At 53.1% G+C, this 12521-nt stretch overlaps 3 protein-coding genes across 4 annotated transcripts; 2 read left to right on the top strand and 1 right to left on the bottom strand.

Moving 5' to 3' along the window:
- Window positions 1–67: 67 nt before the first annotated feature.
- On the bottom strand, window positions 68–3317 carry RABEPK (Rab9 effector protein with kelch motifs). The gene is made up of 7 exons (XM_076355439.1): window positions 3259–3317; window positions 3038–3186; window positions 2801–2953; window positions 2331–2492; window positions 1603–1752; window positions 1268–1417; window positions 68–1031 (listed from the first exon to the last, which is right to left on the bottom strand). Exons 1-7 carry the CDS (start codon window positions 3315–3317, stop codon window positions 733–735), a joined length of 1122 nt encoding a protein of 373 aa, XP_076211554.1. The 3' UTR covers window positions 68–732.
- A 133-nt stretch (window positions 3318–3450) lies between these two features.
- On the top strand, window positions 3451–7272 carry PPP6C (protein phosphatase 6 catalytic subunit). Of its 2 annotated transcripts, none has more exons than XM_076355260.1 (7): window positions 3451–3572; window positions 3663–3758; window positions 3915–3980; window positions 4476–4617; window positions 5764–5843; window positions 5991–6238; window positions 6941–7131. In XM_076355260.1, exons 1-7 carry the CDS (start codon window positions 3498–3500, stop codon window positions 6960–6962), a joined length of 729 nt encoding a protein of 242 aa, XP_076211375.1. In that variant the 5' UTR covers window positions 3451–3497; the 3' UTR covers window positions 6963–7131. The 2 variants fall into 2 exon arrangements, with proteins under 2 accessions (XP_076211375.1, XP_076211374.1); XM_076355259.1 differs by having other exon boundaries at window positions 3454–3572; window positions 5991–6200; window positions 6941–7272.
- Window positions 7273–7962: 690 nt separating this feature from the next.
- Window positions 7963–12304, top strand: ARPC5L (actin related protein 2/3 complex subunit 5 like). The gene is made up of 4 exons (XM_076355443.1): window positions 7963–8130; window positions 8541–8612; window positions 8967–9143; window positions 11739–12304. Exons 1-4 carry the CDS (start codon window positions 7987–7989, stop codon window positions 11799–11801), a joined length of 456 nt encoding a protein of 151 aa, XP_076211558.1. The 5' UTR covers window positions 7963–7986; the 3' UTR covers window positions 11802–12304.
- The last annotated feature ends 217 nt before the right edge of the window (window positions 12305–12521 follow it).

Below are 12521 nucleotides of genomic sequence, written 5' to 3'. Positions count from 1 at the left end.
AATGCAAAGCATGTCAGGGAGAGGAGACTGGCCTAACTACAAATACAACTTCCTGCAGTATTAAAACTGTTTTTAGGAGCTTTATTAGAGTCTCACATGAGACAATAGCCTAGTTTTCTGAAAACTAGTCTACACTTAGGCCTTTTTTTTTTTAAAGAAAATTTAATTGGAACTCAGTCTTTTTATTTGATCCATGATTTTCATCCAAGCCATGGGATTAGATAATTAAACTGAGTACAGAAGGAGCTTTTGTGGTGCCTGCTCCAATACCTCCTTAAAACCACTTAGCACTTTACATTTCCCCTGGTGTGGGGGACACTTTTCTGGTTTTCATTCACTCTTTTTCAAAACAGTGAAAGCTAAAACTCAAATCATCCCCCCCAAAACTCTGTTTCCAGGTAACACTGTGGCTTTGCAGATGGAAGTGTTTCTGTAGCCAACAGTATGTGAGGCTTCATCGGGCTGAAAGCTGTCCAGGCACACTCCAGCAACCTGTGGTCAAGCGACAGCAGCTGGAGCCTTTCTGCAGCAGCAGCTGCCTGCCCCAGGGAATGCTGTACCCGCTGCCAGCAGGACTGCGCACAGAGAAAGCGCCTGTACCTCAGGGGTGCGGTAGCACAGTGCCATCTGTTTGAGGGTAAGAATTTGTTTATTGGAAAGGAGAATTAACTTAATCTGACAGTACTATAAAACCTGTAGAAAAGGCCGGTGCTGTGCAGGACTGCAGCTCTGCTATTCGATCAGACTGACAACACAGTCTCTGTATATTTCCCCCTGTGTGTCCATCCCACCAAATACTAACAGTAGATGCACGACTGTGTCTTCAGCGCACCCCTCATCCTGGCTGTTGTGGAGGGGGTCAGCTTTGTCACCTGCTGACACAGTTGCCTCTTTCCCAGCTTTGTCTTCCCAGGTGACAGCTCCTGCGTCTCCGCGCTTGCCAGCCCGCCAGGGAACAACACACATAGCGTGGTCCAGTCTCCCAGCAGGCAGAGGGGAATCAAACTGTAGGAGTGTCCACTGCTGCTTCTCTGCAGTGCAAAGACACACATTCACATCTTCAAATGTAGCTTCACAGGCTTAGAAAGCATGCTGGGACAGTGACATCATTCAGACTAGCTTTCAACATTATGGAGCATTTCAGCATTTAGTCTTGTACTGGTGTAACTCCAGAGCGATGACACTGACTACTAGGAGGGTGAGGGGGGTAATGCATTTTCTACCAGACTGGCATTTACTGTTACACAGCTGAGAGAAGTCTCCCTACCTGTGTGATACTTGTATGTAGTATCTAGTGTCCCCTCTGGACCTATTCCACCAAAAATGTACAAGTGGTCTTTAAACACAGCTGATGAGTGGGATGCCCGTCCTCCCGGGACATCACCAGTGGCTGGTATCTTAACCCATCTCATGTCATCTGTTAGGAGAAAAAGAACGTGTCTGTGGTTATGCATTACAAAAAACCTAAAAGTTTGGATGTTTTAAGCAAATATGGCAATATTTTAGCCACTTAAAAACTGATCTTTTAGAAAAAAAGGTTCCCCAAAATCAAAACACATCACACAACAGCTATTGCTCTGTGGTACCTATGTCCATACTTACTTATATCAATGCAGAACAGATCATTGTAAAAAATATCACCAGCTAAACCTCCGTGTATGAAGAGTTTGGTCCCGACTGCAACCACAACGTGTCCATGCCGAGGAGAGGGGGGGTCACCATGAGTAGCTGGCTGGGACCAGGTCAAGGTGGCTAAAAAGGGGAGTACGTGTGCATTAGGAGGAAAACTGGTAGCTCTACAAACTGGTGACCCCAGAGCCCTGCTGAGGCTTCCTAAGGAAGCGCCTCCAGTGGAGTTGGAGAAGAGTTAATGCCGTATCATGAAGTGCAGGCAAGCCCTCCGATGGAGCTCCGTGTGCTGTTTGGGTCACCCAGTAGCAGGACAGATTAATGCAAACTGGAAAGCAAACCCTTTCTGGCGTGCACAGGGCTGCAAGAGTGAACAGGACAAGTCTGACAGCACATGAGCAGCACAGGACAATGCCACCACGGAAAGGAATCAGCTGTTGGGCAAATGTGACAAACCGCTCTCATCTCCCATGGCGTTCCTCATCCCAGAGCTTTATGCTGCCATTTTGGCCCAAATTCCCAGTGACTAAAGATAAGTGCACATCAACAGCGAGGAACATCCACCCATCCATCTAAACTCATAGCCAAAGCAGGGCCCAACATTTCCATGTCTTCGACTGAACCTGAAACGCAGACCTCGCATTCAACAGAGGACGGATTCCACCGTTTGGTGTAATGGCCCTTCATGCGCCCAGAGGTACCTGTGTCAAACACGTGAAGCCGCTGGTCTGTAACAGGTTCTGCTCCTTTATCGCCCCCTCCAAACACGTACAGACAGTCTCCTATAGCTGCTGAGGATGTGTGAAAGGTCCTGGGCAGCGGCTGAACGCCACTCACTTCAGGACTCTCCCAGGTTCCTATTTCTAACGAAGACATTTGATTAACAAAGCAGTCAACACGGTGACAGAAAACACGCTCCACTCCCCTTCCCAAGTAACAGCCACCAGGAAGGGGCCTGGCAGCGGCTTTGCGGCTGGCCCGTCCCGCACCCCCGTGACCCCGCAGCTCTGTATCTCGGGGCCGGCTCCGGGCCCCGCTCCCGGCGCATGGTGGGGCCAGTGCGGAGACCGAGTTTCGAGGGGAGCCCTGGCTGCCTGAGCCGCCCTTCGGGCGGCCTCTCCGGACGGGCCGGCGGTTCGGGGCCCGGTACGCCGGGTCCTCGGGCACTCACCCGGGTCCAGCACCTGGACGCAGCTCCGGTTCCCCGCCGGGTGGGCGCCGCCGAAGACCCAGAGGCGCGGGGGGGCGGCGGCGGGCAGGAAGGTGGCGTGCTCGTAGCGCGGCCGCAGCCCGCTCCAGCCGGCCGCGGCCCAGCGGTGCGCGCCTGCGGGCGGCGGAGAGCGCGGTCGGCGGCGGCCCGGCGGCCCCGCGCCCCCCCCCGCCCGTCCCGGCCCGGCCCGGCCCTCACCCAGCTCCACGAAGTGGGCGTCCGCGAAGGCGCCGGCGGGGTCGGCGCCGCCCAGGAGGAGGACGCGGCCGGGCCCGCCGCCCGGCAGGAAGAGGCAGCCGTGGCCCACGCGCCCGCGGGGCCGGTCACCGCGCGGCGACAGCCGGTACCTGCGGGAAGCGAGGGGCAGCGCTCAGCCGCGCCGCGCCGGGCCGGGCCGCCGGTCCCCCCGCCCCACTCACCACTTGGCCGGCTGCGGGAGGCGCCCCGGCTCCAGCAGCGGCAGCGCCCGCGGCCCCATGGCGGGCCGGGCCGGGCCGGGCCGCTCGGCGCTCACCGGAGGGCGGCCCCGGGCGGAAGCGGCCGCCGCCTTCCGGCCCGCGCCCGCCGGAAGTGCCCCGGGCTTCCGCTGGCGTCGGCGGCCCGCGCCGCTCCCCGGAAGTGCCGGGCCCCGCTTCCGGCTCCGAGCCGCCGTCCCAAGATGGCGCCGCTGGACCTGGACAAGTACGTGGAGATCGCGCGGCTCTGCAAGTACCTGCCCGAGAACGACCTCAAGGTGCGGCGGCGGCGGCGGCGGGCGGGGGGGCCGGGGCGGCCCGGGCGGGCCCGGTGCCGCTGCTGCTGCTGACCCGCTCTTCTCCCGCAGCGCCTCTGCGACTACGTGTGCGACCTGCTGCTGGAGGAGTCCAACGTCCAGCCCGTCTCCACGCCCGTCACCGTCTGCGGGGACATCCACGGGCAGGTAACGGGCGGGCGGCCCCGCCGCACGGCCGCCCTGGACCGCCGGCCCGGCCCGGCCCGGCCCGGCCCTGCCGTAGCGGTGCAGCGCCCAGCGCCGTGCCCGGCCCCCGGTGCCCGCCGGCGGCCGCAGCCCTCACGCCTCTGCTTCCCTCCGCAGTTCTATGACCTGTGCGAGCTCTTCAGGACCGGCGGCCAGGTCCCCGACACCAACTACATCTTCATGGTAGGTGCGCGCTGGGCTCGCCCCCGTCTGCCGGCAGGCGTTTAAAAAGGAGTTTAAAGTTTAAATCCCGATACGCTCATTGAGTTTCAGGCCGTGCCTGCGAGTGTGGTGGTTGCTTTTGCTCCTCGGTTACTGCGTACGGGTTTTATTTTTGTTAAGTATGAGCTACGTGGTGCGAAGCGACGTGGGCAGAGCGGAGCGCGATGCCTGTCACGCAGCAGGCTGCGTCCTGCCTTAGCAGGGGGCGTCCTGAGGGTCCGTCGGGTTACGTGTCAGGGCAGCTCCCGACGAGTGCGGCGGCGTGACGGCAGCATGCCAGTTCAAACCTGAAACTCCGAGTGACCAAAGAACGTGTTCTCATAGAGCCAACCAGATCCCGGCTTCCCTTCAGCGTTAGTTTTCTTTATGCACTGCGAGAAATTTAGGATGGCTGTCTCACTTTGCATTTTTCCATTTGACTGTTTCTCCATTTACGAATGTTTTTTTGACTTGCAGGGTGACTTTGTAGATAGAGGTTATTATAGTCTTGAGACTTTCACTTACCTTCTTGCACTAAAAGCTAAGTGGCCTGATCGTATCACACTGTTGCGAGGCAATCATGAAAGCAGGCAGATAACACAAGTGTATGGATTTTATGGTAAGTCTTTATCCAAACGATTTCTGAATGGGGGCTAACGTGTAATAAACGAGTACGGCATCTTTCCCTTTGGGAACCCGTTTTGAGTGCAGCACGACCTGGGGCTTTCCTGGGACTGGATGGGAAGCGGGCTCAGTAGAACTTGAATGTTATCATTTGTTAACGCGACCGTCATGTTTGTGAAGTAGAACGTGTTTTAGTCCGGACCTCGCTGCTCCTTTCCTCCAGCATCTGGGGTTTCTGGGTTTTTTTGGTGCCACATTCAATTTTAGAGACAGAGAAGGAGCATATATTTATGCAGAATGTGCTTCGGTGTCTTGTAGTGGAAGGTTCTACGCGAAGCCATGATGTTACTGTAATTCCCCTTAAGTTTCAGTATAACTAAAAATCGGTATCACACATAGGGTTTGCTGTGGAAGTCATTTATTGTCAACAGTGAGCACCTGGGAAAATGCCACTGGCAAGAAATAAGCAACAGAACAACTGTTTGAAAAACTGAGGGGTTTAAATTGCTTGGAAACTTCTCTGTGGTTGTGTGAGGCTTTGATAAAAGCTGAGGAAATCCTGGAAAATACCTAACGCCTGCCATGAAGAATAATGTCTGTTACTTACTTTTTTTTTTTGGATAATGTTCAACAAGAGCAAGTACAAATGTTCACAGGTCGCTTAAGAAACGCCTGCCCGTCAGGTTTATTGCCAGGTTCGTGAAGCTTTAAACAAAGCCACTGTAACTCCCGTTTGTGGCAAGAGTATCTTCCACCAGCCCTGGTCAGTTCACGCTTTCTGCCTCAATTCTGCTGTATAAAATTTGCAAATTTAAGCGCTCGGCTGGTCTGGTCAAGGGTCAGTTCCCAGCCGGCCAGCCGTGGGAAGCACCGAAAGCATCGTCAGCCGCGTTGCGTGTTTTCTCTGCACCGCCGGGCGTGTTGCTCAGTCAGTGAAGACCAAGAGGCACCTCGGTCCCTGCCTGCGGGTGGGCCTGGCCAGCAGTAGGACCGAGCGCTTCCCACCGGCCGTTACTGGTGCTCCCGATAGGGTTTTTATTGTACGTCTGGCTTTCGAGTTCTGCTGTAAGTGTTTGCCTCTGATCTTATTGCCTGAATTCCTTCTGATCCATTAAGAAGAAAAAAATTCTCTGTTTAACAGATGAGTGCCAAACCAAATACGGAAATGCTAATGCTTGGAGATACTGTACCAAAGTCTTTGACATGCTCACAATAGCAGCTGTAAGTGCAAACACTACGTTACAAAAGTACAAGTAGATTGTCTGAATGTGACTGCTAGAATTGGTGACCTTTAAGGGTCACGCTGGTAGTGTTCTGGGCTGGATTAAAATATTGAGTATTTTGCACGTGTCTTTTTTTTCCCTCCAGTTAATAGATGAGCAGATTCTCTGTGTGCATGGTGGTCTCTCTCCAGACATCAAGACACTCGATCAGATTCGAACCATTGAACGTAATCAAGAAATTCCTCACAAAGGCGCTTTCTGTGACCTTGTTTGGTCTGATCCAGAAGACGTCGATACGTGGGCGATCAGTCCGCGAGGAGCAGGCTGGCTCTTCGGTGCGAAGGTGACGAATGAGGTAATGATGCTGCTGTATGCAACACAAAGTAACTGCAGGTATGAGATAAATTGAAGCGTTCAGCTACGAGTTTGATGTTTACCCCTAGCGACGAATGGATCAAGGGCGCTGTGAGATGATGAACCTTCCTTGTAAGACCACTGCGAGTCAGTCGTGGTGCTGGAGAAGGTTCACTCAGGCCAACTTGATAAAATGAGCCATTTGAACTTAAAAGCATAAACACAACTGCCAGATGCGATGATACCGATCTTGCTTTTGAAAAGCGTAATGCAGTGAGACTAACTAGTATCACTGGGGTTTGTGTGGAATACTTTTCTAAGGATTTAGGAGGAAAAAAAAATACCGTACCACTTTTCTTAACAATTCTTGACTTAATTTTTGTTACTTTGGAAAGCAGCGAGCAGACTCCTCAGGGCTGACACGCGCTGACCTTCCCAGGCTCCTCAACCAGCTGCGTTGCGAATGCCGGGCTCGTGCCGGGCGTTGTCTCTCTGGCCTTTCCGCCGCACGTCTGGGAAGGATGGAGCCTTGCGGACGGCAGAGACTTGGGCATTGCAGCTGTCACCTGTGTTTCATAGGTGTTTTTCGCTGCTCAGGTCTCAGATTTATTTTTTTTTCCAGTGCACTGGGTGAAAAAGCTTCTCTTTGACCCCTTCACGGCGTGCGTGTGCCAGGGCTATTGTGTGGGCGGTGGCATGCAGCCGCTCAGGGAAAACTGACCTTCCTTTTTTCCTTTACAGTTTGTTCACATCAACAACTTGAAGCTCATCTGCAGAGCGCACCAGCTAGTTCACGAGGGCTATAAATTCATGTTTGATGAGAAATTGGTAACGGTATGGTCCGCCCCAAATTACTGCTACCGCTGTGGAAATATTGCGTCAATCATGGTCTTTAAAGATGTAAATACAAGAGAACCAAAGTTATTCCGCGCAGTTCCAGATTCAGAACGTGTAATTCCTCCTAGAACAACCACACCGTATTTCCTCTGAGACCTTTCCCCGCCTGCTGTCTCCCTCTTCCCTTGTGCGGTCCCCTTACAATATACTTTTTATTGAGCACTTTGCTGCTGAAATGCTGCCTCTTGCCTTTTTTATTTTTAAATTATCTAAATTTATTGTGTATTACGGTGTCTGTAGCAAGTTTCTCCCCTCCCCCCCCCCCCCGCCCCCGAATTAATTTCAGAGTATTTGTACTGTGTCCTCGAAATTCATACTACTGCATGTAGTTCTTACGTATTTCTGGGTTTAGACGAAACCTCTTGCCAGTCGCGATGCCCGGGGCGCAGCCCGGTCCCAGCGCGTCACTCACCTTTTCCTTTGGTAAGTTTTAAGGAATTTCAGCAGCAAAGTTACTACCCAGTGTGCGCAGTGGGACTGTGAGTGCCTTGTGTTGTGTACGCGTCCGCGGCGTAGAACCGGCCCCTCCTCCTCGTAGCTTGTTTTAAGTGGATAAAAATAAAGTGGTCAGAAGGGCTGTTCCCCCCCCCCCCCCCCCCTTTTTTTGATTTGTTTTCTTAGGATTCCAGTTAAAAGTACACAGACCTGCTACAGCTGTTGAATTTGTACATTAAAATAATTGTTCTGATTTTTTTCAGATACCTTGTATTTTTAATAAAGTCGTACCCGACGCGGGGGTGACTAAGGCGAGGCAAGGCCCCGCCCCGCCCCGCCCCGCCCCTCCCCTCCCCTGCCCGCCGCCTCCTTCCCGGGCGGGGCGGGTTCCGGTTCCGGTTCCGGCGGGGCGGTGGTTCCGGTTCCGGCCCGGGTCGGGGGCCGGCGGCGGCGGCATGGCGCGGAGCACGCTCTCCTCCCGCTTCCGCCGCCTCGACATCGACCAGTACGACGAGAACCGGTTCGTGGAGGAGCCCGAGGAGGCGGCGGCGGCGGCCGAGCCCGACGCCGGCCCCGAGGTGGAGGCGCTGCTGAGGCAATATCCTTTGGGGCCGGGGGGGCCGGGGGGGAGCGGGCGGGCCCCCGCCGCCTCCCGCCTCGCTCGGCGGCGGCGAGCTCGGCCCTGGCGCCTCCCCGAGCCCCGGGCCGTGCGGCCCCCGCCCCGCTGAGGCGCGCGGAGGCGCCGCCGCGCCCGCCCCCGCCTGTGACCGAGCGCTGGTAGCCGGATCCCCCCGTAAGTCGCCCCGGGCGGCAGGGGCAGGAGAAGGGTCCCGCGAAGCGCTTCGCTCTCCTCTTCCACACCGGGCTGGCGCGTGCCCCAAAAGCTGCGGTGTTGTTATAAACACGCACTTGGTCACCTTTGACGACAGCCGGAGTCGTTACGCGGCGCTGCCAGGGGTACCGGGGCTGCTGACGGAGCGGTTTGAGTCCTTGACCTCTGCGCTGCACAGGGGACGCGCTGCGAGCTTTCCATACCGCCATAAGGAGCTCTCCTGTCAACACGAAGAACCAGGCGATGAAGGTGACGGGGGGCTGGGGCGCAGGCAGGGCTGTGGGCTCAGCAGCGGGTCGCTGGGGAGCGTTGGAGTGACGGGGTGTTACCCCAGAGATCCGATGAGCCCCCCCCCCCCCAGCGCTGTTAGTGAGCGGTACAGCAGTATGCCGTGTCCTCTGCATAGGCGATCCCATCGCGCTCACCCCTTCCTTCTCACTCCTGGAACCTGACGTGAAGAACGCTCGCCTGCTCGGTTACAGAAACAAGCCAGCCATCGGTGTAGCCACTGGTGCTCTGAGCACACTTTGTCGAACACAAGCCTTGGGATCGCTTCCAACCTTGCTGGTTTCTCACGTTACTCTCCTTTCCTTGTCTTTGCAGGAGCAGGCCCAGGGAACCATGCTGAAAGTCCTCACGTCTTTTAAAAGCAGTGAAATAGAACAAGCAGTGAGTTCCTTAGACAGAAATGGCGTTGACTTGTTAATGAAGTACATTTATAAAGGATTTGAAAAGCCAACGGAAAATAGCAGTGCAATATTACTTCAGTGGCATGAAAAGGTATGTGTTTGGTGCTCTCTTGGCTCAGCCACGCTCCGCAGGGTCCTTGCCAGTGCGCTCGTGGGAGCCCCCGCAAGAGAAGCAGATGATGGCAGGGGGCTCATCCCCGAGCAGCACAGTAACTGGCATTTCCTTTCAGCTTTGGTCTTTTTGAGCTTGGAATTGTTCAGCCTTTGCCTGTATGTCAAAGCTTACCCTCAGCCAGGGGGAGAGGTGAGACTTGTGGCAGGGCAGCGTCTACTGGAGGAAGCATTGCACCGCCTTCTGCATCTAGTGAGTGCAGTGGCCCCACCAAGGAGGAAGAGCTGGGAGTGGAGATGGGGCTGGTCGAACGGTGTGGCTGTCGGCGTTCCCCTGCAGCTGAGTATTCGGCTGAGGGGGTGCTCAGGCTGGCTCAGGTCTGGCAGTTTTCACCAGCTGAGCGCTGTTAGCAGCATACGTGCCACAGCTTAGTGACAGGATTTAGCAAACCTGTTTGGTTTGCACAGGAGAGGCTTCCGAGATCTCCAGAAAGATTCCACTGGGACCCGGAGCGGTCCCCTCGCGTTTCTGTGAAATGACCGTTGTCGAGGGTAGGAAGTGTCTATCAGCGGACTGTTGAATGTCCCCTCTCCTGACGGCATGAGGCACGTGAAGCAGCTGCTCGGTGCCACTGCCCCCAGGCAGGAATCCGAGTGAAATGACTTTGTCTTCCCCAGCTTGCAGGGGTTTTAGCTGCAGCACTGGCTGTCAGTGCTCCTCCTAGGAAAAGTGATCCCCAGGAATGCTGCAGCTCCCTGTACCACCGGCGCTGTAGCAGTGCATCCTGCTGCTAATGCTGGGGCCCTTTTCACAAAGTACGGGTTTTTTCCTGTGATGCGTAAAGGCAGAACATGTGTAGAGTGACTCCAGCTATTAGCAGCTGTCACCGGCTTTGCAGAACCTTGACGGAGGAGGAGGGAGTTTCTCAGGACAGCGAAGAACATGCTTCTGCTTGAATTTTTTTTTTTTTCCTGTTGTTGTTTCCACTGGAGACTGTTTCCAGGTAACCATGGGTGGGTGCTCCCAGTGTGTAGCATTACACACCACCACCCTGACTGGAAAGATGACAGCACTCAGAGCATGTACGCACTTGTAAAGCATCTCGTCCTCTTTGTTTTGAAAGGAACAAGGCAGGTCTGAAGTAGGCCGGGCAGGGTTTAAAGCCTTGCTTGTGTGCTGCTTTTTAGCACTACCGGTAAGACGTGTGGCTTGCTCAGAGAGGAGTCAGCTGCTCAGTAGTAGTACCCGTCTGTCCTCTGGAAAAGGCCCAGCCGTCGTCCCCTGTGTATCAGGTTTGGTCACTCGGGAACGTTTACACACGTACAGCGCGTGCAGGTTCTGCTCCGAGTGGACGCTTTGCAGTCATTTGTTTCCTAACGACAGCGAGGTGTCTCATACTGTTGATCACTGTTTTCATTTCATACATTGCAATACCCACTGGGCTGTATCTGAATTAAGTCTGCAAAGTAAACACGCCTCATTTTAAGCAGTCAGCTTTAACATTTATTTTTTCCTAATCACATCCATCTCCTTCTAGACTTTAGAAGGATACGTTATTTACAGTGAGGGATGCAAATCAAACTGAAACGAGCCCTTCCTCCTTTCCCGTTCAGGGATGTGGGAGGCGAGACATCCTGCATCGTCAATGACATGTGACATGGGTATCCTTCTCTAGACCCAAAAGAGGGTTTGTTAGATTTTGGAGAATGTAATTTTCCCTTCATATTTAGTGGTATATGGGTTACTGAATTATTGTATTTGGTTTTGTCTACCCTTCAGTCCCTTGGTTCTTACGTCTCGGAGTACATTTATAGAATATTACTATATATGTACTACAATAATTTGAGTCAAAGATCACTCTCATCTGTATTTACAGAGGGGAAGTGAGGCACAAACTTCCCAAGATCGGAACAAGCAAGGATCCTAGTTCAGGTCTGAGCTCCCTCATTAGCCTTTTAACTGTTGGCCTAAATCATTCGGAGAACACACTGCAAAGAGGAGTCAGTGTGCGAACGTAGAACTTGCCACCGCAGGAAGGTAAAGGCGTCAGCAGGGCAGAAGGCACCTGCAGAGACATGAAGAGGTGGAACAACCCGGGAACTGTATTTCCTGTTCTGGTGGTAGCAGACAGCATAGAGAGTTGCGTTGTGGTCCGGGGCTGCGCGAGCACTCTGTGTGCTGGAGCAGTCGTACCGAGAGAACCACCGCTGCCTGGCCTCGCAGGCTGGTGGGGCAATGCAGTTTCATCACGGAAACCTGGCACTGCGTGATACAGTTTAGTACCTAAATGAAACAACTTAAAACATCTTTAATGTCTGTGTGTGCTAGAGAAAACAAATCGATTTCCCCCAATTAACTGTTTTAAAGATTGGAGAGCAAAAAAGGGGCAGAATGAGGTAGAACAGCCCAGGCTGCCTATGTGTCAAAAGTAAGTTTTTGGAGAAGAGCTGTATACTCTTCTGTTATTAAACACGTAATTGTTCTTTTAAGATGCCTTTTGTGTGCGACGCAGTGGCTGGCTTGCATGATGCAGTGACTCTGTGTAACACCTCTCTCCTTTTCCCGTCCCCACAGGCATTAGCAGTAGGTGGACTAGGTTCCATAGTAAGAGTTCTTACAGCAAGAAAGACTGTTTAAAAGACTATTAGCTTGAACCAAGACAACGATCAATTTTGGACTCGGAAGAAGGAATCAGCTGAAATGACACTGGTCCATCTTTATTAGAGATTGCAATCTACTGAAATACTATGGAAACCTCCTCTTGGAATGCTTTTAACCTTAAAGGTGGGGGAAGAGTAAAGGTATTCCTGCATATTCCGACTATCAAATACAGGAGCCAAGACATTCTCCTGATCCCTTCTTTAAAAGGCAGAGAGAAGGCACGCTCCTCCCTCCTACTACTGTAAGTGAACAGGTATTTTCAGATGCTGCTTTATCAAAGTGTGGTGATAAAAGATCCTGTGTGTACTGCTTATTTAAGAGGTAGCTGTGTCCTTGGCAGATGCAAGATCCCGACAGCTTACAGGCAGAAGTGCTTATTAGAGTGACGGTTTTGTACGTATGGTCGAAAGACTAATTGGACTGTGGGGTTGGTTTCATTGTAAAGTGCCTGCTGTATCAATAAAGTTCTTGGATCACGAGTTAAGTAATTTATTTTTTGCTAAATTGTAAGTCTGACTTATTCAAAAGCAGGCCAGCAATATACCAATTCTAAGCTAAGTGTCCACCTTTGCATGAATGCTCTTAACTCCAACCATTCACAGAATTTGTCCTCAAATCCAGCTATGCTGGTTGCAGGGAGTGAGACCAAGCTCAGCTGTTCCAATCAAGGCTTCTAAGATGCAGTAACTATAATAC

This window comes from Aptenodytes patagonicus, chromosome 18 (genome assembly GCF_965638725.1).
Source record: "Aptenodytes patagonicus chromosome 18, bAptPat1.pri.cur, whole genome shotgun sequence".
NCBI classification, from domain to species: domain Eukaryota; kingdom Metazoa; phylum Chordata; class Aves; order Sphenisciformes; family Spheniscidae; genus Aptenodytes; species Aptenodytes patagonicus.
Note: the sequence above shows the minus strand (reverse complement) of the source record. Positions and strands in the feature narration are given on the sequence as shown.